We start from the raw sequence: 23737 nt of genomic DNA, 5'->3' as shown, positions 1-23737 counted from the left end.
AAAGAGATAAATAAGACTCGTTTGGGCGGGTTTCTAAATACCATTGTGAGTGGGATGATACGACACTGATTGTTAACTTACTGTGGAAGGTACGTCTCTATGACCTTAGCCACTGATTGTTGTAATAACAGCATACTGAGGGCATGATTATCAGGAGGATGTTTCCACTTAGTTGGCTGTATAATGTTTGTATATTTTTTTGCAGAGAAAATGCTTTTGTTGCCTGGTAGATTTTGCGGGCACAATGAATTTCAATGATCCCCATGGATGAAAAGTGAAGTAGAATTCAAATCCACAATATGATACATGACTGCTGTTAATCTATATAATTTGAATTTAGTCACAGCAAACAAAATGTGTATTTGAACTCATTTGGTTGGAAAATAGAAGTTTGAGCATCGGATTCTAACGTACGTTATGTGTCAATGGTTTCTTATGGGAAACTTATATGTTGTGACATTTTCCTTTTTTTTCATGAGCCTTGTCACTGAGGTATCTCTGAATATGTTTAATATTATACTTTTTAGATATATCCACATTTTGTAGGATGAAATTACAGGGACTGCTCTAATGCCTTGACTTTTGAAAGAAATGACGTATGAAGATACAAGAAGGGATTTTGCATATATAAATCAGTGGTAGGTTTGTTAAGATGTGTATGGGGGTTCTCAGAGCTATTTAAAATGTGAGTAATTAGACAATAGCATTCTTCAATGTGCTTGTAGATGCATTCCTTACTGAAGAGTTCTCGTATGAGAAGCTTCTGAGCTACTGGTAGCTGTTTAGCTACCTGTAAGTAGCTCTCTTGTGTGCAGCCCACTGAACTAAATTACAAGCTTTTGTTTGGTTGAATTTATATATTTATTCTAAAACTGAAAAGCATGTATTTGAGATGAAAATGTGTGTGTATTTTCAGAACACATAAGTTGAAGTTTGGGGAATAATGATTGCATTTCCAATATATATTTAAAGCAGACATTTGAGTGACAAAAAATATACAGTGTTGGGGACCACTTATCACTAATATTTTTAACATGATGCTAGTGGCATTACAGCAATGACTGTTAGGTTAGCCAAGTAGAGGCATTTAACAAAGATAAAGCATTTTTTTACATTCCTGCTGGTAACCATGCCTGATGCACCGAGGTGATCACTGCTAGTACTCTTGCATATGGTGTTCATCAATGAAACCTTGTCTTATGTGGTTACTATAACATCTGCAATAATATTAGTAACTCTGTAATATTTTCATTGAACATAAGTATATCTTATTACAGAAAAGGTTGGAGACCCCTGCTCTATTTTATTGGATAATCCATTACACTGAGGAAGCTACATAGCTCCATTTATAATCTATACTTTGCATTGTGACATAAGTGATAGAAGCAAAGATAGTTGATGAATTGCTTTTTTACTATGTGCCCCCTTTCTTTGTAAACCAATTGTAGTACAGAGGGTATGCCACAAACTTAAAATATTATTGGGATCAAGTGATCAAGACAATAAGAGCACAAATTGTATAAACATGTGAATTCTTAAATTATTTGGCAAAGTTAAATATTAAGATGGAGGCCAATGCTGTTTGTAGTAGACATCTATTTTCTGTCCATATATACAAATTTGAATTTGATTGCACTTTATTGTTTATATCAATTTTTGCATGTAGGATTATCAATAGGTTTTTAGACCATTTAAGTGTCAAATTGAATATTTGTGTATACACATTAACCATTTCAATGTATATTACTTGAGGATGTGAATTAATAATAGAGGTTATTTTGAAACTTTGTATGTAAGTATAATATGTATCTTTCAAATTCTGTCTTGTTTTATAGTAAAAGAAACTACAGCTCTGAAGAAGCACATTTTTCTGAATACCACAAAGCATGTGTTGGCTGTTGCTTTTTAGACATTGCTTTGGATCATCTATTGGTCATGTTAATATTATGTATAACCTAATGAAGATGCTACTTTATTTTGTTACTTGAAGACATAATTGATTGATCAAAATGTGTTTTAGTATTAAGTGATATGATTCTGCATATTATGTTTTGTTTCTGTTAGATATGGACACTGTACCCTACCCGAAGATTTTTGCATACATTTGCATTAAATAGCCGGTCATTAATGGTGGACCGGCCAGGGTGGGTTTTAGTATTTACAGGGTCACTGATACAGACTACTTAGGGGTCGATAACGATGTTGTTCAGAAAGGCTTCCAATTGGATTTGGGTCCACAGAATCCTATTCGGAAAGCTTTCCGAACAACCAATTCCGATGTTCCAAAAGAGTTCGGACTTTTGAACTCGTTCCGGATGGCATTCGGAGGGACAGAGTTGTTCGGAGCTGACTCGTACAGGTCTACGGACCGCGTTTCTGACCGAGCGATTATGATGGCGGATTCGGATATCCTTTCCGAATCAGTTTGTCTGACACGGATTGGCTGTGAGAATCTCACGATGGGGGCCCGTAGCAGGCCTCCTTCACCCGGAGCCTTCCGAATGGGGCCCGAGGGGGTACTCAATGGACCTCCCTTTCAAACCATGCACAATCTGGCAGGCACCAAGGGGTTGCCGCCACAGGGTGCACAATTTTCCCCACCCACCCCTTTCTTCAATGGAAACCTATGTATTCGGTCAGAACACAGGCCCCCATTGAAGTCAATGGTAGTCCAACAGAATGGAATCCGGAACCATTGTAATCGGTGGGTCGGACTACCCAACTCCGATTCGGTTGGAAACCATTCCAAGACCGATTCGGTCAAAATGCTTTCCGAACGACATTGTAATAGATCCCTTAGTCGGTGTCTTTTATTTTCAAAGAGTCCCCATCAGACTAAGCTAGTGGTTGTATGTAATGGGCGCTTAAATGCTTGTTCTCCACTGTGAACAGTTTTGAGGGCTGCAGGTCTCTTTTAGTGAGGGCTCTAAAGGCATACACTGAGACTGTCACATGGGCTGCTGTAAAGAAGAATGCAACTATGTACTATAAAGTGTACAAAATGAAGTAATTTAAACCACCTACTTTAAGGTGAGCTCAAGGAAATAAAGACAGTTGTCACAATGATTAATACTATAGCAAAAGAACACACCGGAGACTACAAAAGAAGGATGTAAGGAGAGTTTGCAAGGAGTATTAAGCTGGTATTTAATTTGCAAAGAAATATTATCTCTCCAAGATATCAGATCAATTCGTAAATTCTTCCCAGGAGTAGTTTAAAACCCTCAAATACATTCTACAGAGCGAATTACTTGAGATTTGAATGTCTTACAACCTTACTAGAAAATTAGACTCACTATTGTTACTCAAAGATGGAGAGGCTAATTGAATTAACACTTTATCTGTATATGAAACATCTAGAAAAGTATTAAATCTACATTAGATTTTGTATATTATTTCCTAATGTTTCAAGAACTCCATGACCTGAACAAATCTGATTTCTATGCATTTGTGTTAGTTATTTGAAATAAAAAACAATAGAAATTACCTCTAGGGAATCACCCGAGACCACCAGGGCACAGTCATGCTTCCTTCTAAAGGCATTTAGCTCCAAATGAGCTTCTCCTCGATTGCTTACCTGCAATAAATAAAAATAATTGTTTACAATGCAAGCAGTGAAAGAGTAGTAGAACAAAGAAGTATAACCAACTGATTGATTTGTAACACATTGTGTTCGGTGAGTCGGTTTCCCTCTTCCATCGGAAATCTGTCTTTGACACTGATGCAGGTGCTTTACTATTAGAATGGTTCTGTGCTTTTGTTTTGCCTAAGTTCTTTCCTTTTAATGACATAGAGAAATGGGTTGAATGTTGTGGGAGCTATGGCTTGTTGTAGCTGATTGCAGACATGAGGGTTCTTGGTGTGATCGTCTGGTCTGCTTTGGTCCCACTGGCGGGTCACATCACAGCCTTGCACAACTGCTGTGTTGTTGAGATGGATCAGTCTATACTGCATTGAATATGGACTATGAATTTGCATTCACTGCCGGGCTGGATGGGTGAGACCTGATCGCCTGCCAAGTGCTGCCCCTTACTGACTTCCGACCCAATGCATATGCCAGGAGTGGGCACCTGCAGCTTCTGCTCAATGGGAGTCTGTCTGGATAGCTTTTGCGATGGGGAACAGGCCTCAAACTTACTGTGGAGACTGGTTGCCTGGGGGAGGGGCTTGGGGGGGGTCAGTCCGTGATGCGGAGCAATCCCTGGGTCATAGTAGACACATTGTCCTGAGAGGGGGAGGTAATGTGCAGCAACTTTATGACGGGGAGCAGCCCCAGCTTCCTGGAAACGCTCAGACTGAAAGTTATGGCTTGATTGTTCAGGGGATTACGGTTAATTCCCCCTAAAGAACAAGTTACTTTACTTCGGAAACAATAAATCTGTAAGAAACATTAGTTAGTTATAGATTCCGTACCTGAGAATTACCCCCAGGCGTCAGACTGGATCCAGGAAAGTTTTTCGTCAGCAGTACCTCTGGGTGTTGGAAGGTGGCATCAGTTGGCTACGCATTCGTCGTTTGTGTTGTGTAGCCGGGATGACGTTGCGGCAGCTACCTAGACGCCCCCCTCACAAGCAGACGTCAGTTCTAGTACACGACTTTCCGTGCCAGAAACGCAGAGCCATGCAAGACACTGACCACTGGTGCACAAAACTAGGGCCCTGAAAGGATAACCTTAACCCTAGAAATCAGTTCACAGAACAGGGAGCATGGTTGGGGGGGGGTAGGGAATCTATAACTAACTAATGTTTCTTACAGATATATCATTATATCGTTACCGAAGTTAATTAATATGTTCATCTGAAAGAAACACTTTAGTTATAGATTCCTTACCTTAGACAGCAACCTCGTGGGTGGATTTGCAAACCAAGTTCACACCAGAAAGTCCTAGAGAACAGAACAGCCAAAGAAGCCATCTCTCCGGACTTGACTGTCCAGGCAGCAGTGCTCGGTGAACGTGTGCAGTGATGCCCAAGTAGCCGCCTGACAGATGTCATTCAGAGGGGTATACAGACATAATATTGATTAAAAAATATAGAATAGCACAAATATCTAAGTAAAAATATAGAATGGACAAAATATCGATTGGACAGAATATAGTGGCGAAAAATATCGTTTTGAAGGTAAGTAATTTAATATCGCTGATTAAAATATAGAAAGTTAAAATATCGAAGTATATAATATAGTAATTAAGATATATTGAATTTTTAATAATATCTAATTTTTTTAAGTTTTTTTTATGTTATTTAATTTTTGTGTAATTTTAATCTGAGCGGGTTGTGGGTTTAAAGGGGAATAGGGTGGGAAGTAATTTAATTGTAATTAAATAAATGTGTTAATTTATATATTGGTATTTATTTTGAATTAATTGTTAATTATTAATTTGTAATTAATGAATTTTTTATTGGTAATGAATTTCTAATTGGTAATTAATTTTGATTAATTGATAATTATGTTAATTTTATTAATTTATTTTCCGTAGCGGGTTGTGGGTTTATAGGGGAATAGGGTGGGAAGTAATTTAATTGCAATTAATTAAATATGTTAATTTATTTATTGGTATTCATTTTGAATTAATTGTTAATTAATGTTTAATTGGTAATTAATTTTCATTAATTGATTAATTGATAATTATGTTAATTTAATTAATTTATTTTCTGTGGCGGGTTGTGGGTTTATAGGGGAATAGGGTGGGAAGTATTTTAATTGAAATTAATTAAATATGTTAATTTATATATTGGTATTTATTTTGAATTAATTGTTAATTAATTATTAATTTGTAAATAAATCATTTTTAATTGGTAATTAATTTTCAATTGTTAATTAATTTTTATAAATTGATTAATTGATAATTATGTTCATTTTATTAATTTATTTTCCGTATCGGGTTGTGTGTTTATTGAGGAATAGGGTGGGAAGTAATTTAATTGTAAATAAATAAATCATTTTTATTTATTTATTGGTATTGATTTTTAATTTACTGTTAATTAATTGTTAATTGGTAATTAATTTGTATTAATAGGAAATTAATTTTAATAACTAATATGTATTTGTATTTTTAATTGATTAATTATTACATAATTTTAAATTTGTAATGTATTTTAATTAATTTTGTATTGGTATTGATATTTAATTTATTTGTATTATTATATTAAATGTTTACTTTCCCTACTGTTAAACTCACTAGAGTGGGAATAGTATTTTTTAACCCTACGCTATCTAACGCTTTCCCTACTATTGCACCCTCTGGAGTGGGAATAGTAATTTTTACCCCTACGCTATCCAACGCTTTCCCTACTGTTGCACTCTCTGGAGTGGGAATAGTAATTTTACCCCTACGCTATCCAACGCTTTCCCTACTGTTGCACTCTCTGGAGTGGGAATAGTAATGTTTACCCTCCCGTTATCCAACACTTTCCCTACTGTTGCACTCTCTGGAGTGGGAATAGTAATTTTTACCCCAACGCAATCCAACGCTTTCCCCACTTTTGCACTCACTGGAGAGAGAACAGTAATTTTTACCCCTACGCTATCCAACGCTTTCTCTACTGTTGCATTCTCTGGAGTGGGAATAGTCATTTTTACCCCTACGCTATCCAATGCTTTCCCTACTGTTGCACCCTCTGTAGTGGGAATAGTAATTTTTGCCCCTACGCTATCCAACTCTTTCCCTACTGTTGCACTCTCTGGAGTGGGAATAGTAATTTGTACCCCTACGCTATCCAACGCTTACCCTACTGTTGTAGTTGCTGGAGTGGTAATAGTACATTTTACCTTCCCGCTATCCTAAAGTAAAAATATTGTGTATTTTTAATTAATATTGTGTTAATATATATATATATATATATATATATATATATATATATATATATATATATATATATATATATATATATATATATATATATATATATATATATATATATATATATATGAAAAAAGGATTCCTCCCCAGCCTGCTCTGCGCTCGCAGACACCGCCTCCACGCCAGCAAGGAAGAGGACCGGACCAGCAATTCAGCAAAGATGGTAATTTTATTGCAGATTTAAAACAGAACCAGCGACGCGTTTCGGGCGGAAAGCCCTTGATCACGCTGCAACATGTTTATAATCAATTATGCTCTTTTTATAGGTGTATGCAGTGACTTGGGCGCCACCCCCTGGTGACGCCCACCATGATCATGTGGTAAATACTAAACAGTGACAATGCACTACCGCTGATACTAAGTTGCTATTGCTGAATAGACATACAAGAGTTTATAACTGGTTAAATCCAGGAAATCGTCAACATATATTCAATAAAATACAAATATATCAGGGTACAATCCTTACATGTTGAATTTCTCTTTTTATAAAAAAGAGATATTTCTCATATGTGCAAATAAGCAATCTAATACCTTTAGCAGCAAGATAGTAAAGTGCGTGTGCCTAAAAGTGCATAAGTGAAAAAAAGTTGTGATAAAGTGCAAGCATTAGCGGAAAACCTATGGAACTACCACTGAAACAATTATTAGCATTTAGGCGTCATTTCTTAATGTTTAAATACAAAAATTCATCATCCTAATTTCTAATTATTTCTATTTGGAAAGTCAAAATAGAACAAGAAGAACCATTCTATTAATAAGCTAAAAATTATAGTATGTATAAAAAGATTCCTAATTAATATATATATATATATGTTAAAAAATCAAATTGTATGTTTCTTTTTTTAACTTAAATTAATTATTTAATAATTGTACAGTTATTTAAGTATTTGTAAGTATGTTTTAGTTAATTATAGTTATTATTTCATTAATTTTAAATTACTTTTAAGACATTTTTAAAAAAAATCGATAATTTGACTAACTATATATATTTTTTTATATTTTTGTACTTACCTGTTTGTAGATAGGACATCGATATTTTTGCTTTCTATATTTTTACTTTGATATTTTTTTCTTCTATATTTTTGTATTCTATATTTTGTCAGTGATCCATCAGAGGAGCGTCTCATCCCAGAGCAGTAGTGGCTGCCATCACCCTGGTGGAAAGGGCACCTTCTTTGCAAGAGGATAGCATGTTTTGATACACAAGATGACCCAATGGGAGATAGTGCGCTTGTGTACGGCCCAACCTGTCTATGCGCCCACGTACCCAACAAAGAGCTGGTCATCCACCCGGAACTGTTTGGTGCGATCAAGATAAAAGAAAAGTGCCCGCTTTGGGTCCAGAAGGTGGAGCCTCTCTTTCGCTTTCGAAGGATGTGGAGGTGGAAAGAGGGTGGCCAAAGTGATGGTCTGCCCGATGTGAAAGGCAGTGACAACCTTGTGCAAGAAGGATGAACAAGTCCTGAGGACAATTTTGTACGGATGCACAGGCAGAAAAGGAGGCTTAGAAGAAAGCGCCTGGAGCTCACTCACTCGTCTGGCAGAGGTGATGGCCATCAGGAATGCAGTTTTAAGAGTTAAAAGCCTCAATGGACAATTGTAAAGCAGCTCAAAGGGAGCACACATTAAATAAGTTAAAACCAGGTTCAAGTCCCACTGAGGCATAACGAAGGGAACAGGAGGAAAGAGATGAATTATGCCTTTCAAGAAACAATTTACAACCGGGGACTTGAAAGGAAAAGGCTGGTCGGGAAGCCGAAGGAAGGCAGAGATGGCCGAGAAATAGCCCTTGATAGTGCCCAGAGCAGAGCCCTGCTGGGCCAAAGAAAGAAGCAACAAGAGAACCTCAGAAAGAGGGGCAGAAAGGGAATCCACAGCCTTTGCTGTGCACCATGCCACAAATTTGTTCCACCGGCAGGCGTATACTGTCTTAGTGGAGGGACGCCTGGCTGCCAGAATTACATCACAGACTTCAGGAGGCAGGTCGAAAGACGTCAACTGCCGCCGCTCAATCTCCATGCAAGGAGGTGGAAGCTGGAGAGGTTAGGGTGGAGTACTGTCCCCTGTTCCTGCGACAGCAGATCCTACCGAAGAACCAGACGGGTTGGAGGATCTATGGCCAAGTTGAGCCGCTCGGGATACCGGACTCTTCGTGCCCAATCTAGAGCCATAAGAATGACTTGGGCCTGGCCGCGCCTGAGCTTCTTCAGCACTCTGGGCATACAACAGACTGCAACCCCACTCACGACGAAAAGAGTCACCTAGCTAGTGTGGGCTTGGAAATTCCAACGCGCAGGGTCGCTGACATTGCGCGTTCTTTTCGGTGGAGAATAGATCTAACCAAGGCTCCCCCCACTGTCGAAAGAGACCTTGCACCACCTCCGAGTGAAGACGCCATTCGTGATCCATCATACACCTGAGGCTGAGTTCGTCGGCCCTGGCGTTCAGTGAACCTGCCAGGTGTTGAACCACCATGGATATGCCCTGATGTTCCAGCCATGTCCAGAGGCGGAGGGCCTCTTGACATAGGGTCCACAACCCCACTCGCCCTGTTTGTTGCAGTACCACATGACATGACAAAACACATCTCTTTCCTAGGGTTGGATCACTTTAGTTCTTGTAAGTCAGCATGGTGGGAAGCAGGTTCCTTCTAGTCAAAGCGCCAGGATACCCGTTGGGTGACAGACATGCGCTATAAAAGAGTACCAATACATACATACATACATACATACACGGCGGTGGTGTTGTCCGTGAACACCTGCACTACTCTTCCCCGGTCAGAGGGAAGGAATGCCTTGAGTGCAAGACGGATCCCCCGGAGCTCCAGAAGGTTGACATGGAGCCCGGACTCCGCCGGAGACCAGAGACCTCTGATCGCCGCCTCCCCCATGTGGATGCATCCATCACCACTGTATGTTCTGGTTGGGGAAGGAGAGGGATCTGCTGTTGACCCAACCCTGGTTCTTTAGTCACCACTGCAGTTGTTGAGCAGTGCCCTCTGAGATCTGAATTAGTCAAACAGATTCCCCAAATGCTGCGCCCACTGGAACTTCACATCCCACTGCAGAGCCCGCATATGCCACCGGGCATGATCTACCAGCAGGATGCAGGAGGCCATGAGGCCCAGCAGCCTCAGGGTCAGTATGACTGAAACCCGGAATAAGGGCTGAAAGATCGGAATCATAGCCCGAATATCCCAGACTCGCTGTTTGGGAGGATAGACCCGAAACCACATTGTGGCCAGAACCGCTCCGATGAAGAGGAGCTTCTGAAAGGGACTCAAGTGTGACTTCGGCACAATGAAGGAGAACCCCAGCAAATGTAGGAGGTTGGCCGTGGTCTGGAGGTGGGAGACGACTGCCTGGGGCGAGACCACCTTCAACAACCAGTCATTGAAATAGGAGAAGACTGAAACCCCTGATCTGTGCAGATGAGCTGTGAACACTGCCATCGCTTTCGTGAACACCCGAGGAGCGCTGGTAAGGACAAAGGGGAGCATGGTGAACTGAAAATGCTCGTAGCCTACCATGAACCTCAGGTAGCACCAATTTAAGGTATGTTAGAGAAATTGCTTTTTGGTTAGGCAGTCCGTCAGTAATCGATCCTCAAGTGGCGAGGACTCAGGGAGATCAGTTCCCGGAGGTATGGCCCTTGTAAGTGCGTGTTTGATTTGCAGGTATCGGTATTCCTCCGTCTCTGCCATCTGATATGTTGCCTGTAGCTGAGCAAATGTGACCTCCCCCTTTTTCCACAGGTTCCCACCCTGGATATATCTATTAGATACCACCGGTTGAAGCCTTTACTGTTGCAAAGCTTGCCCAACCTTGGGGTGTCCCAGAGTGGTGTGTGTTGTGTTAGCACTCCCTCCCAGTCGAGCGCACGAAGTGCCACAAACCAGATGCGCATGGTGTGCGCTGTGGGGTAAATCAATGCGTGTTTCGGGGATTTATTATATAGTGCGTCCAGGATTCCATCTGTGCCAAAGGTGTGTCTATCCATGCGCAATGCTAGTTCGTCCTGTGGGGCGTGGAGCCACTGATTAACCACTATGAGCTGTGAGGTTACAGTAGTATAGTTGAATGTTGGGCAGGGCAATTCCGCCATTGTACCAAACCCGTACTAGCTTGCACATTGCTAAGCAACAGGATGTTGAAATTGGCCCACACCGGACATTAAGGTATCAAAAAAATAAAAAGGATGGACGAGACAGGTTTTTTGGTGCTGTGGACTCAATATTTTTATGTAGCAGTTAGTGCGAGACTGTACAGAATGTTGTAATACTGAAAAGGCTCTTAAGGGTAAAAAACGATCTAAGTAAAATTAGTGTTTGCCGGATGTCCTTTGGGATGAAGTTGCGGTAGATACCATGGGCCCTATACAAACGGAACTTTATTTAATTGTTCTAATTGATCTGTTTCTGAAGTGGCCTGCAGTCAAAAGTGTATATTTCTACGAAGGATGTAATAAGATTTCTGGAAGAACTGTTTCTGGAAAAAGGATATCCTTAGTCTCTGCTCTCTGACAATGGGGTGCATTTTGTTATAAGGAGATAAAGAGATTTTTGGAAAAACATGGCGTTTTGCAAAAGAAATGCGTGCTTTACCATCTGGAAACGAATAGTGTTGTTGAGCAATTTAACAGGACCTTGAAGGAAGGCATTTAGATTGCTCGTATGAATGACATGTAGTGGAAAGATAAGATAATAAAACATCCCGCTGCGTAACTACGAAGGATGCAGCCTTTTTAAAGCACTTGATACTCCTATGAGGGGCACTGAAGCGCATGCCTACATGAGTATCATACTACACCATGTAGGGTGTGTGGTTGGAAGGATGTTGTTTTTTTTATGACCTTAGTGGGAATAGTTTACATTTCTTGCGTGATGACCACCAAGGTGACGTTATCGTGTTATTGGAGGCAGAGAATAGCAGTGTGTTGAATGATGGAGTATAAGTGACAGACATGCAGTTCTATGGTTTTCAATATGCTGTTAGCTTTGAACAACTATGCAGGTCCTTTGTGGTTTTTCATACGAGAGTCTGCTTAGCCGATTACTGCAGGGGGTTGCCCAATATGAGATTTTCTGTATAGTTGTTGTCTTTAGCTGGCATGGGTGAAGAGAGGAGTGGAGGGATCTGTAAGGATGGATATTTTTATTGTCATCTTATATCTGAATGTCTATGTGAGTTTTAAAGAAGCAGTCAAATTGCAAAGATATTTAAGACATGCAGTGAATGGACTATATTAAAGTCCTCCAAAATTGTCCAGTAATGTGTGACAGAGCTCTTCATTTATTCCATACGTGTTCATTTGCTGATGATTGTTTTTTAACTGTATAGTGCTAGTGATGGACTACCTTCACAGCAGATATGTATTGTGAATTTAATAGGTATAAGTTACAATTTGTTGCTGACCACTGCGCATTATAGTTTTAGCATTATTGTGGGCCATACCTGTAATATATGGAAGAACATAACTACAAGATGCCACGGCGAACCACAGGGCAGGCCTTTTTTGCTTACATTCATAATGAAAGCAGCTGGCTGATTGAGTTGTTTTAAGATCATTGTTTGTAAGCTGAGGTTTGTGTTTGAATGTGCAACTGCTGCTCTGTTGCCGGAATGCAGGTGGTGCCGTTAGCCAGGAAATAGCCAATATTTTAACTGTCTTCGGAAGTGTATATGATCCTGTGTGCAAATTTAATTCCTGTCTCTTGAACTCTATGCCCCTTACCAAGGTTAGTAGCATTGAGGAGGTGGATATCATTCATAACTGGCTTACTTCTGCTGTCAATACCTGTCTTCCCCATCGTAAGCAGAAATTCAATTTACACCACCCCCCTGCCCCTTGGTTTACAGACTTACTAAAAAAGGAAAAAACTTGCTGTAAACACCTTGAGCGGAAGTGGCGGTCTAATTACGACCCTTACATTAAACTACAGTACAAAGCTGCTTTAGCAAAATATCATTCTCTTTGCAATATAGCTAAAACTGAATATGTTAATTCGACTATCTTAAATGCCCAAAATCGCCCTAAAGCCCTTTTCAAGGTCGTTCAGGAACTTTCAGGTGCTTCTTGCCAGCCTAAAGCACCTTGTCTGGATGAAGCACAATGCAATACCTTAGCGGACTTCTTTGTTTCCAAGATCGAGACCATATATGCTGATTTCGGAATTCCTAATCCTACCCCCTATCCTTTGGAACAATTTGTATCTGCCACTTCGTGCGATCTTGAGTCGTCAGAATCGCATATCACTGCCTGGGACCCTCTGAATCTTTCTACACTATATGATATTATTGGCAGTATCAAATCTGGCTCCCCTCTGGATCCTATCCCGCCCCAAATTTTGCAAACTCTAGATTCTTCTTCCCTCAATCTTATTTTGGATTTACTTAACGCTTCACTTAGAGAAGCCAAGGTCCCTAACTCTTGGAAACACGCTATGATGGTACTCTTGCTGAAGAAGACCAATGCAGACCCCAAAAACCCCGCCAACTTTCGCCCGATCTCCCTCCTTCCAGTCTATTCTAAGATTCTGGAAAAGCATATAAATACACAACTCACCAGTTACATTGAATCTCGAAACATTTTACACCATTCACAGTCTGGCTTCCGGTCAGGCTTTTCAACAGAATCTACACTTCTGGGAGTCTCTGAAACCATTTGTCACCTGGTGGGCAGAGGGGAAACCGTGGCACTTATTTTATTGGATCTAAGTGCTGCGTTTGACACGATTTTCCACCCCATCCTTGTTAACACCCTAAAATCCTCTGGCATCACTCATTCCGCCCTTAGATGGCTTGCCAGCTTTTTGTCTGATCGGACGTTCCAAGTCTTTTCTGCTACATCTGCCTCCAAAATCCATAAATCAGTACATGGTGTTCCCCAAGGTTCCATTTTGAGCCCCCTTCTTTTTAATTTGTATGTCACACCACTGGCTGCCATTGCGGAGCAAGTGGGGCTCTCCATTTACTCATACGCGGATGACACTCAGAGCATCTTTTCACTTTCCACCAGTCATCATTCTACTACATCTTCCCTCTGTTTAGGGCTCAACAACATTGCCTCCTGGATGCACGACAATAAGTTAAAATTGAATGGAGGGAAAACAGAACTTCTTCTGTTTGGCCACAACACCGCCTTATGGGGGCCCTCCCATTGGCCTGCCCAAATGGGCACCCTTCCCACCCCATCTAAAACTGCACGCAACTTGGGCATCATTTTTGATGACCAGTTGTCCATGAGGCAACATGTGGTTAGAGTCTCCTCTATCTGTACCACGATTCTTAAATGGTTGAAAAAAATAATTTGGATGCTTCCTTTGGACACCCAGAAAACCGTAGTCCAGGCTTTAATTACATCTCACCTGGACTATGGTAATGTTATTTTCCTGGGGGCCGGCAAAGAGGTAGTCCGCAAATTACAGACGGTCCAGAACATAGCGGTCCGTCTGCTATGCAAACTACCCAACAAGTCTTCCACTTCCTCTTCTTTACGCAGCCTTCACTGGCTTCGCATTGATAGTCGTTCCAAGTTTAAGGCACTCTGCTTCGTGCACAAAATTAACACCGGTAGGGCACCACACTATTTGAGATCTTTAATTCATTCTTATTCTCACTCTCGCACCCTTCGATCGTCCAACCAACACAAGCTTCAGATTCCCAGGATCAGGAGAGCCAGAATGGGCGGTCGGTCCTTTGCTTTTCTGGCTCCGTCCCTGTGGAACTCTCTCCCTTTATCTCTTCAGATTGAACCTAGCTACTTAAAGTTCCACAGGGATCTTAAAACTTGGTTATTTAACCAATAAGTCACTATTCTGCTGGCCCACTCCCCTCTTTTTGTTTTTAGCGCCGGGAAACCTCCGGGTAGCTGCGCGCTTTAAAAAATTAAATATAATAATAATAATAATAATTCCAATGCTGTACAAACTGGCAGGTTACAGACAGAGGGTTCAAGCTACGCACCAACTTTTTGAAACCTGCATGTAATTTTGAAATGTGAATTATGTACTAATACATTGCATCAAAAAATTGCCAATCACGGATGGTTACAGAATGCTTAATGAATGTAAATTAGACAGGCTGCATTCCTTTAAGGAACAGCTGCTGCTTTAAAAACAAATGTTTCCCACTTGAGAAGACATTGGTGGGAGCATACAGTTTTCCTCTTGTCCACTGCCTACACCCCTGAGGTAGCGTGGCATAATTCCCAAAGGGGAAGCTGTCCAGCGCTGATAGAGTCCCCTTTGCAAATGAGTTACCATCACTTCTGAGGCACCTGTAAAGACACAACTGCAGTCACAAGCCTTTCAAATATCTCACTGTGAATTGCCCAGCCTAACTGCAACTCTGACTGAGTCGCAAAACCCATTTTGTGATTCATAGAGGTTTTTCTGAATCACAAATGGGTTTAGTACATTGTAAAAGCCCTTTTGTGGTAGCAAACGCTGATTTTGCTAAACTCATGGTTTGAGACCTCAAAAAGGCATTTCCATGAGGTCCTTAGTGGCTTAATTTGCATGTGAAACACTGTATACAAATGAGACGTGATATATTTGTGGAGATTACAGCACACTGTGAAGGATTTCAGTACTGCAGCACTGGAAACTGGCACTACAGTGCCAGTAACATAATTATGTAATTGAAGCCAACCTAGTACCGCAGTCGCCATTTCATGATAGGACTCATATTTACTTTCTGCTTTGAGGACTCTAGTTGACACCAACTACTATCAGTTTCTAGAGTCATTATTTAAACTAGAGAGCAGTGAAATATGGAGCTCATCAAAGTGACGTTACAACTTTACTATAAATTGTATTTGCAAGAGGAAATTTGCATTGGTACATTTTACAGTTTAGATTATGTCATTCTTATTCATGATAACCATTTCAACAAATACGGGAACAATTACAAAAAATTTATCAAACTCACTGGTCTGAAAATGTGTATATCTTGAGTTCTCGATACCAAGTGGGAACTTTTAGCAATACAAGTAGCAGTTTCCAGTTTATCACCTGTCAACATCCATATCTGCAAAAGAATATCAAACGTAAATTAAATTGCAACCTCACACATTTAACAACGAGCCTTGCTACAGTGTACTATGCCTGAGTAAGTGTGCTCTAAGAGAGCTATCTTATTTTCCCAAAAAAATTTGATTGTTAACTGCAGGTAATCAAAAACCTACGTGACCAAAATATACCTCAGGGGTGTACTGAATAAATTATAATCATCAGCTGGACGAGAGAATTTTTTATCTGAGACTGAATGTCAATTTAGATTTGCAAATGAAGAGCACTGTCCTTTGCCCTGCGTGTTTCGTTGTTTGTTGAGTCTTCTGCAGTGCTGTCTCATGTAACCAAAAACACCGAGAAGAATCTTAGCTCTCAGACAATGTAAATCCCACTGCAATATGCCCATCAGTCAGGAGTCTGCTCCCCGACTCAGTGTGGATGTCTGAGGTACATATTACCTCCTCACTGTCTGCTTAGTTTATCCAGACCACTGGCAGTGCCATGAAGGACTCAGTCCTGAAGAACGCTGTTCAGTCCACAGGCATCTCTTACTAGACACCCTCCGCCCCAGTAGTAGCCGTCTTCACCTCAGCTTACGCCTTCACTGTCGCTGTACCCCAGAGCCCCCTTCTCTAAAGTACATATGCACCCTCTCATGCAGCAGCTTCTATGCCTCGAGTTTCCACTCTACTACTACGTTTCTAACATGCAAATTGACCCAGAGTCTACGTAAGAATTTTTCCTGTGTAGTGCAGGGCTTAACCACCCAGAAGAGTGAATGGGGAAGAATGTGGTGAAAGTTGAACGGTAATGGATTCAAGACAGAACGTGTGTCATCACCGTCTTTTGTCCGTCACAAACTGCCTTTCATCAAGTCCTAGATGTCAAGAGGAGCCAGAGGGCAGTCAAACATAATGGACATGAACAGACCTAGCTGCAGCTACCTTCACAAATACTTCAAACATTCGGCAGTTCTATGAAATAAGTATTGGATGAGAGAATTTATTTTTTGCGTGTCCTGATATGAAACGGAAATATCATTCTCCAACAAAAATGTGGTTTTGGTTCCAGGTATGACCCCTGTAATAGGGTTTCTTGACATGCTCATGGATGTCTATATTTCTAACATGGTCTGAACACTCAAAACCATATTAATGAATTGGATGTAATAGAGACTGACATTAAGATATTAAAATCTATGCAGGACTGATGACGTTTAACTACAATAAAGGTAGGATTGAAAAGATTCCATGAGACTTCAGACAAAGAGATATACATATTTTATTGGAAAAATCCAAAAGGAGATTTGGGGGTCACATGTATGACCGTCAGGTTTTGCGACTCGCAAATTGCAATTTGCGAGTCACAAAACTTGATGTAGTGTCTCAGACACTGTAATACAAGACACAGACAATACACAGACACAGGGTCGCATTAATATTCACAAGGTAGGTCGCAATTTGCGACCTATTGGGAATGGCCTGCACTTACAGGGATGGACTATAGTTTTCTTTTTTTTAAATACAGCCCATTTTCCTTAAAGGAAAACGGGGTGCATATCAAAAATAAAAATGAAAAGTTTTCTTTTAATTTTTTTTTGTGGACAGTGGACACTGGGACCACCGTTTGATCTCAAAAGAAATCAGGATCCCTAGGGGACCCCTTCCCATTGGCAAATGGCTAAATTCCAATTGAAAATGGTGGTAATCTGCAAGTGTTTTGCAACCGCATTCCCGGTCGCAAAACATTTATATATACCAGTGCAACTCGCTATTAGGAAGTGACGCCCTTTACAAGCCCCTTCCTTATAGTGACTCCCAAACCCTATTTTGTGAGTCATAATAGGTCACTGACTCACAAAATAGGGTTGGTATATAGGAAATGCATTTTACTAGTCGAAAACAGCCCACGCGACTGGTAAAATGTGTCATACATCTGGCCCTTGCAGAGAGAATGGGTTATTTACTAGATACATAATGAGATGAACATCACAAACATGTATTAATTAGAATTTGAGAGAGGTCCTATACTTTCTTGTGGTAACTATTATTTTTTGGGATGTGCAGGTGAAACAGCATTACAAATATCCATGAAGACAGGGTTTAGTGGGAAACATAATGTTATAATTTGTGAGAAGTAATAATTTAACGAGCAGTCTATTTCATGAAAATACTGATCACTGAGGTGATTCCCAAAATAAGTAAGACTAAACATTCTGACGCTTTCAGAAAAGGATGACATTCTGCAAAAGCTGGACCATGGTATGGACATGGACAACAGTGGAGTAGTTTACAATTTCCAAGTGTGGGCTGTAGTAAATCTACAAGGTAGAAAAAGATGTCAGCAATTTGCCACATAGGGTCCTAAGCAGATACATACTGGCTCCAACTGAGACACCTTACAATAGGATAACAGGATTAAGTGCCATCTAGTAAGTATTCTGTAAGCACTTTTTTTTCTGAGAGCTTATAGATGTTTAAGCCACCCTAGATCACAGGTTAGACCATCATCTTGTCAAATTAGTATTTAAATCCGTAAACAAGCGAACTTGACAGTGGAGCCCTCTGATTAACAGCACCTAACCTGCTATCCCTCTGCTAATATTATCCCCTCTGTCCTTACTGGGGTCTGTGTGCACTCTGAATCGCACCCACTGTCACAATGCTAGCTCCCGTAGGAACCTAACAATTTAAAACAAAAGCAAAGGTGCACCACACATGAATTTCAAAACAAGAAGAACAATTATATGGTCCAAATCCAACACCGATGTTCTTCAAGATTTTCTGTTTATTCCATTTTCAATAGTTTAAAAGCGAAGACACAAAGCACAGTTAGTTAGTTATAGATTCCTTACCTTAGAATATCCCCAGGCTCCAGACTGGATCCAGAAAGTTTTGCTTAGCAGTAGCCTTGCGCGTCAGTTGGTGGCCTCCTGCGGCTCCGCGTCCGTCACTGGAGTCGTCAGCGCCGATATGACGTCACAGAGAGTACTTAGGCGCCACCCATGCGCGCTGATGTCAGTTCTGTACATGACTTACCGCGCCTGGAACACAGAGCCATGCAAGATACTGACCATTGGTGCATAAAACTAGGGCCTAAAAGGGGATAACCTTAACCCTAATAATCAGTTCCCAGAATGGGGAGGATGGGTGGGGCGGTAAGGAATCTATCACTAACTAATGTCTCTTAAAGATATATTGTTACACAAGTAGTAACTTGTGCATCTGAAAGAGACACGTTAGTGATAGATTCCTTACCTTAGAATAGATACCCCAGCAATACCAACCCCGGTGGTGGGTCTGCAAACAAAATTACACCAGAAAGTCATGGAGAACAGAACGGCCAAAGAAGCCGTCTCTCCGGATTTGACTGTCAAGGCAATAGTGCTTTGTAAATGTGTGCAGCGAGGCCCACTTAGCTGCCTGACAAATGATCTGCAAGGGAACGCCGCGTCCCAAGGCAGTAGGGGCAGAAGTGATAGCTACCAGGAAAGCCGTCTTTAGAGTAAGAAGATGTAAAGGACAGTTATGAAGAGGCTCAAAGGAAGCACACATCAGAAAAGTCAAGACAAGATTTAAGTCCCATTGAGGCATTATGAAAGGCACAGGAGGAAACGTGTGTGCAATGCCTTTGAGAAAGCGGTTAACAACTGGAGACTTAAAAAGAGAAGGCTGATCAGGAAGCCTCAGGAAGGCGGAAATTACAGAAAGATAACCTTTGATAGTGCCCAGAGCAGAGCCTTGCTGGGCCAAAGACAGAAGAAACAGAAGAACCTCAGAAAGAGGGGCAGAAAGGGGATCCACAGCCTTTGCTGTGCACCATGCCACAAATTTGTTCCATCGGCAGGCATATACCGTTTTAGTGGAGGGACACCTGGCTTCCAGAATGACATTACAGACTTTGGGAGGAAGGTCGAAAGCCGTCATTTGTCACCGCTCAATCTCCACGCATGGAGGTGGAAGCTGGACAGGTTCGGGTGGAGGACCGTCCCCTGCTGCTGCGACAGAAGATCCTCCCGAAGAGGCAGACGGATCGGGGATCGATGCTCATACTGAGTAGCTCGGGATACCATACTCTTCGAACCCAGTCCGGAGCCACAAGAATAACTTGAGCCCGGTGGCGCCTGATCTTCTTCAGCACTCTGGGCAGAAGTGATATAGGCGGAAAAGCGTACAGTAGACTGCAGCTCCACTCGAGACGAAAAGCATCTCCGAGCGAGGGCCGCCTTGGAAATTCCAACATGCAGAACTAATTACATTGAGCATTATCTTCGGTGGCGAATAGATCTAACCATGGCTGTCCCCACTGTAGAAAGAGACCTTGCGCCAAGTCCGAGTTCAGACGCCATTTGTGATCCACCAAGCACCGGCAGCTGAGTTTATCTGCCCTGGCGCTCAGAGAACCTGCCAGGTGTTGAAGCACCAAGGTATAACCTTGATGTTCCAGCCATGTTCTGAGGCGCAGAGCCTCCTGACGTAGGGTCCAGGACTCCACCCCGCCCTGTTTGTCGCAAAACCACATGACGGGGTGTTGTCCGTGAAAACCTGCACCACACTTCCCCGGACAGAGGGAAGGAATGCCTTCAGTGCAAGTCGGTTTGCCCGCAGCTCCAAAAGATTGATATGGAGCCGGGACTCCGTCGGAGACCAGAGGCCTCTGACCTCCGCCTCTCCCAAGTAGCCTCCCCAGCCCAGGAGGGACGCATCCGTCACCACTGTGTGCTCCGATTGGGGAAGGGAGAGGGACCTGCCATTGACCCAATCGCGATTCGTGAGCCACCACTGCAGATGTCGTGCAGTGCCCTCCGAGATCTGGAATTGATCGGACAGGTTGCCCTGATTATGTGCCCAGTGGAACTTCAGGTCCCACTGCAGAGCCCGCATATGCCGTCTGGCATGTCGCACTAGCAGGATACAGGAGGCCATCAGGCCCAGGAGCCGGAGGGTCATCCTGACGAAAAACCCGGGATAGAGGTTGAAAGATCGGAATCATAGTCGGAATATCCCGGACTCGCTGCTCAGGAGGATAAACCCGAAACTGCATCAAGTCCAGTGCCGCTCCGATGAAGGGGAGTTTCTGAGAGGGACTCAGGTGCCACTTCGGCACATTGAGGGAGAACCCCAGCAAATGCAGGAGGTCGGCCGTAGTCTGAAGGTGGTGGACGACTGCCTGGGGCGAGCCCGCCTTCAACAACCAGTCATCGAGGTAGGGAAAGACACTGACACCCCTGACCTGCGCAGATTAGCTGCGGCCACCGCCATCACTTTCGTGAACACCCGAGGGGCGCTGGTAAGGCCGAAGGGGAGCACAGTAAATTGAAAATGGTCCTTGCTTCCCGTGAACCGCAGATAATGCCGGTGGGCCGGCAGGACGGGGATGTGAAAATATGAGTCCTGCAAGTCCAATGCTACCATCCAGTCTCCAGGGTCGAGAGCAGTCAAGCCAGGATTAGCATCTTGAACTTCTCCTTCCGGAGAAAGCGATTTCTGTCCCAGAGGACCAAGATAGGACGCAGACTCCCTTTGTCCTTCTTGGGAACCAGAAAGTAGTGGGAATAGCAACCATTCCCTACTTCTGGCCCAAGAACGTACAAGATGGCCACCTTGGCCAAGAGGGCTGCAACTTCCTGTTGGAGATGAGCCAAATGATCTCCCGACATGCGGTGGCACTGAGGTGGCATGGCTGGGGGTGGGGACTGAAAGGGAAGGGAGTAACCTGTGCAGATTATCTGCAGCACCCATTTGTCTGATGTAATCTCGCGCCAGCTGGGGAGGTGGTGGTGTATCCTGCCACCCAACGGCGTGGGGTGCTCCCTGAAGTATAGATTAGGAGGGTTTTGAGGCGGAAGCAGTGGGGGTGGAGGTGGATGAACCAGCACGCTGGTTCCCCAACCCGCCCCTGCGGAATCCGCGACCGCGGCCTCGCTATGGCTGGTTCTACACAGGTCTGGTGGAAGGGCGCACCTGGGCGCCTCGACCCTGGTTACAAAAGGAACGAAAACCAGGAGTGGCCGGGGCCTTAGTGGAAAGACCCAGGGACTTAGCGCTTCAGGGCACTGTCCGCCTTGTCGCCAAACAGATGGGTGCCATCAAAGGGCATGTCCATGAGTGAACTCTGGACATCGGGCGCAAACCTAGTGGAAGCAACCAGGCGTGGCGCCGCAACGCCACAGTTGTAGAGATCGCCCTGCCCAGGGAGTCGGCAGTGTCTAACCCACACCGGATGGCAAACTTAGCTGCATCTTTGCCCTCAGCAATCGCCTGAGAAAGGGTAGCCTGCACCTCCTCAGGACACTGACCAACGGCGTACCACACCACGTGGGAGTAGCAGCCCAACAAGCAGGGGGTGTTCAACGACTGCAGTCCAAGGCTGGCCGAGGAGAACAACCGCTTCCCAAGCTGGTCCAGCCTTTTAGAGTCCTCATCCGGTGGGGCCATGGGAAAGGCACTCTGCGACATCGAGTCCTATATAACCAGGCTCTCAGGCGTAGGGTGAGTGGTCAAGAAAGCGGGGTCACCTGGCGCTGGTTGGTGACGTCTAGCGACATTTTTATCCACCGGGGCTCCCGTGGCTGGCCTCGACCAAGTGCCCAAGAGGACCTCTGTCAGAGCATCATTAAAGGGAAGCAGTGGCTCAGCCGAAGTAGACGCTGTCTGGAGCACCTCGTGAGGAGGTTGGTCTTGAGGGCCACCGTGGAGAGGTTAAGATTAGGGCCTCAGCAGCTGGAAGGAGGACCACCATATAGGAGGCACTCTCCTCCATCATAGGCGGGGGAGAGGCGAACCCCAGGTCAGAAAAGACATCGAGGTCACCTGCATCCTCCAATTCATCCACCCAATCGAGCTCGGAGTCACATTGCAGAGTAAGCGGGTCTGAGGACCCATTCCCGTCGTCGTCCGCCTCTGGTGTGGAGGGAGCCGGATGCGGCGGCAGAACCGGAGCCAGAGATGAAACTAACAGCGTCGGGAACGGCACCGTGAACAGCGCTGGACGGTTCCGGACCGGGATCCTGTGGCGCCGGGGCTGGAGCCGATGGTGGAGCTGCCGGGCCAGCAGGATCTGGACACGGGTCCGCGGGGCCCGAAGGCGCGCCGGTGGGAGTCCGAGGCCTGTAAAGGCGGTCCAAAGAAGCAAGGAAGTCTTGCATCTGTTCGGGAGTCGCCAACGGACCCGGGTGTGGCGGGTAGGCTGCGGAACTCTCCAGCTAGAGAGGAGCGGCAGGGGCGAGGCCCCTGTCCCCCTCGTCCGCCTCCGAGGAGTGACGGTGGACGTCGGAGAGCGAACACGCTTGTTCGACTTCTTTTTATGGTGATGCTTACCGGAATCCGAAGGCGAAGACTTGTAGTCTGAGGAGCGACGTCTCCGGTCCCGCGAGCGGTCCCGGGAGCGGCCCCCAGACCGGGAGCGGTGACGCGATGAATGCTGGACATCCAGCAACTCCCGCAAGGCCTTGGGGGCCATGGCACGGCAGTCGCGGCAGTCCCAGAAGTTGTTGTCAGCCTCCAGGCAGTAGAGGCAAACATCGTGGGGGTCCGCTACCTACATGTTTCGGGGACATGTCCCACAGGACTTAAAACCGGGCATCCCTACGTGCACCAAGAAAAGGTTAGGGAGACAAAAGTCTCAAAATAGTGGTCAAAAAGAGACCAAGGTACGTGCTCAAACCGGATCTCGCTTACTGGCACGGAAAAAGAAAGAACTGACGTCAGCGCGCATGGGTGGTGCCTAAGTACGCTCCGTGATGTCATCTCGGCGCTGACGACGCGAGTAACGGACGCAGAGCCGCAAGACGCCACCTACTGACGCGCAAGGGTACTGCTAAGCAAAACTTTCCAGATTCAGTCTGACGCCTGGGGATATTC

General features: G+C 43.7%; 1 protein-coding gene across 2 annotated transcripts in view; it reads right to left on the bottom strand.

The window, feature by feature from the left end:
* Positions 1–23737, bottom strand: part of ATP9B (ATPase phospholipid transporting 9B) — a 2364768-nt gene that overhangs the window by 144412 nt on the left and 2196619 nt on the right. For both annotated transcript variants that reach the window (XM_086965515.1, XM_086965516.1), the window contains exons 20-21: positions 15793–15891; positions 3488–3577 (exon numbers count right to left, since the gene is read on the bottom strand). In XM_086965515.1, the coding sequence (XP_086821641.1) occupies positions 3488–3577; positions 15793–15891 (189 nt within the window). The remainder of the gene's footprint in view (positions 1–3487; positions 3578–15792; positions 15892–23737) is intronic.

Source organism: Lissotriton vulgaris, chromosome 4_1, assembly GCF_964263255.1.
Source record: "Lissotriton vulgaris chromosome 4_1, aLisVul1.2, whole genome shotgun sequence".
In the NCBI taxonomy this organism is placed as follows: domain Eukaryota; kingdom Metazoa; phylum Chordata; class Amphibia; order Caudata; family Salamandridae; genus Lissotriton; species Lissotriton vulgaris.
The sequence above is the reverse complement of the archived record's forward strand: the minus strand, read 5'-3'. Positions and strand labels throughout refer to the sequence as shown.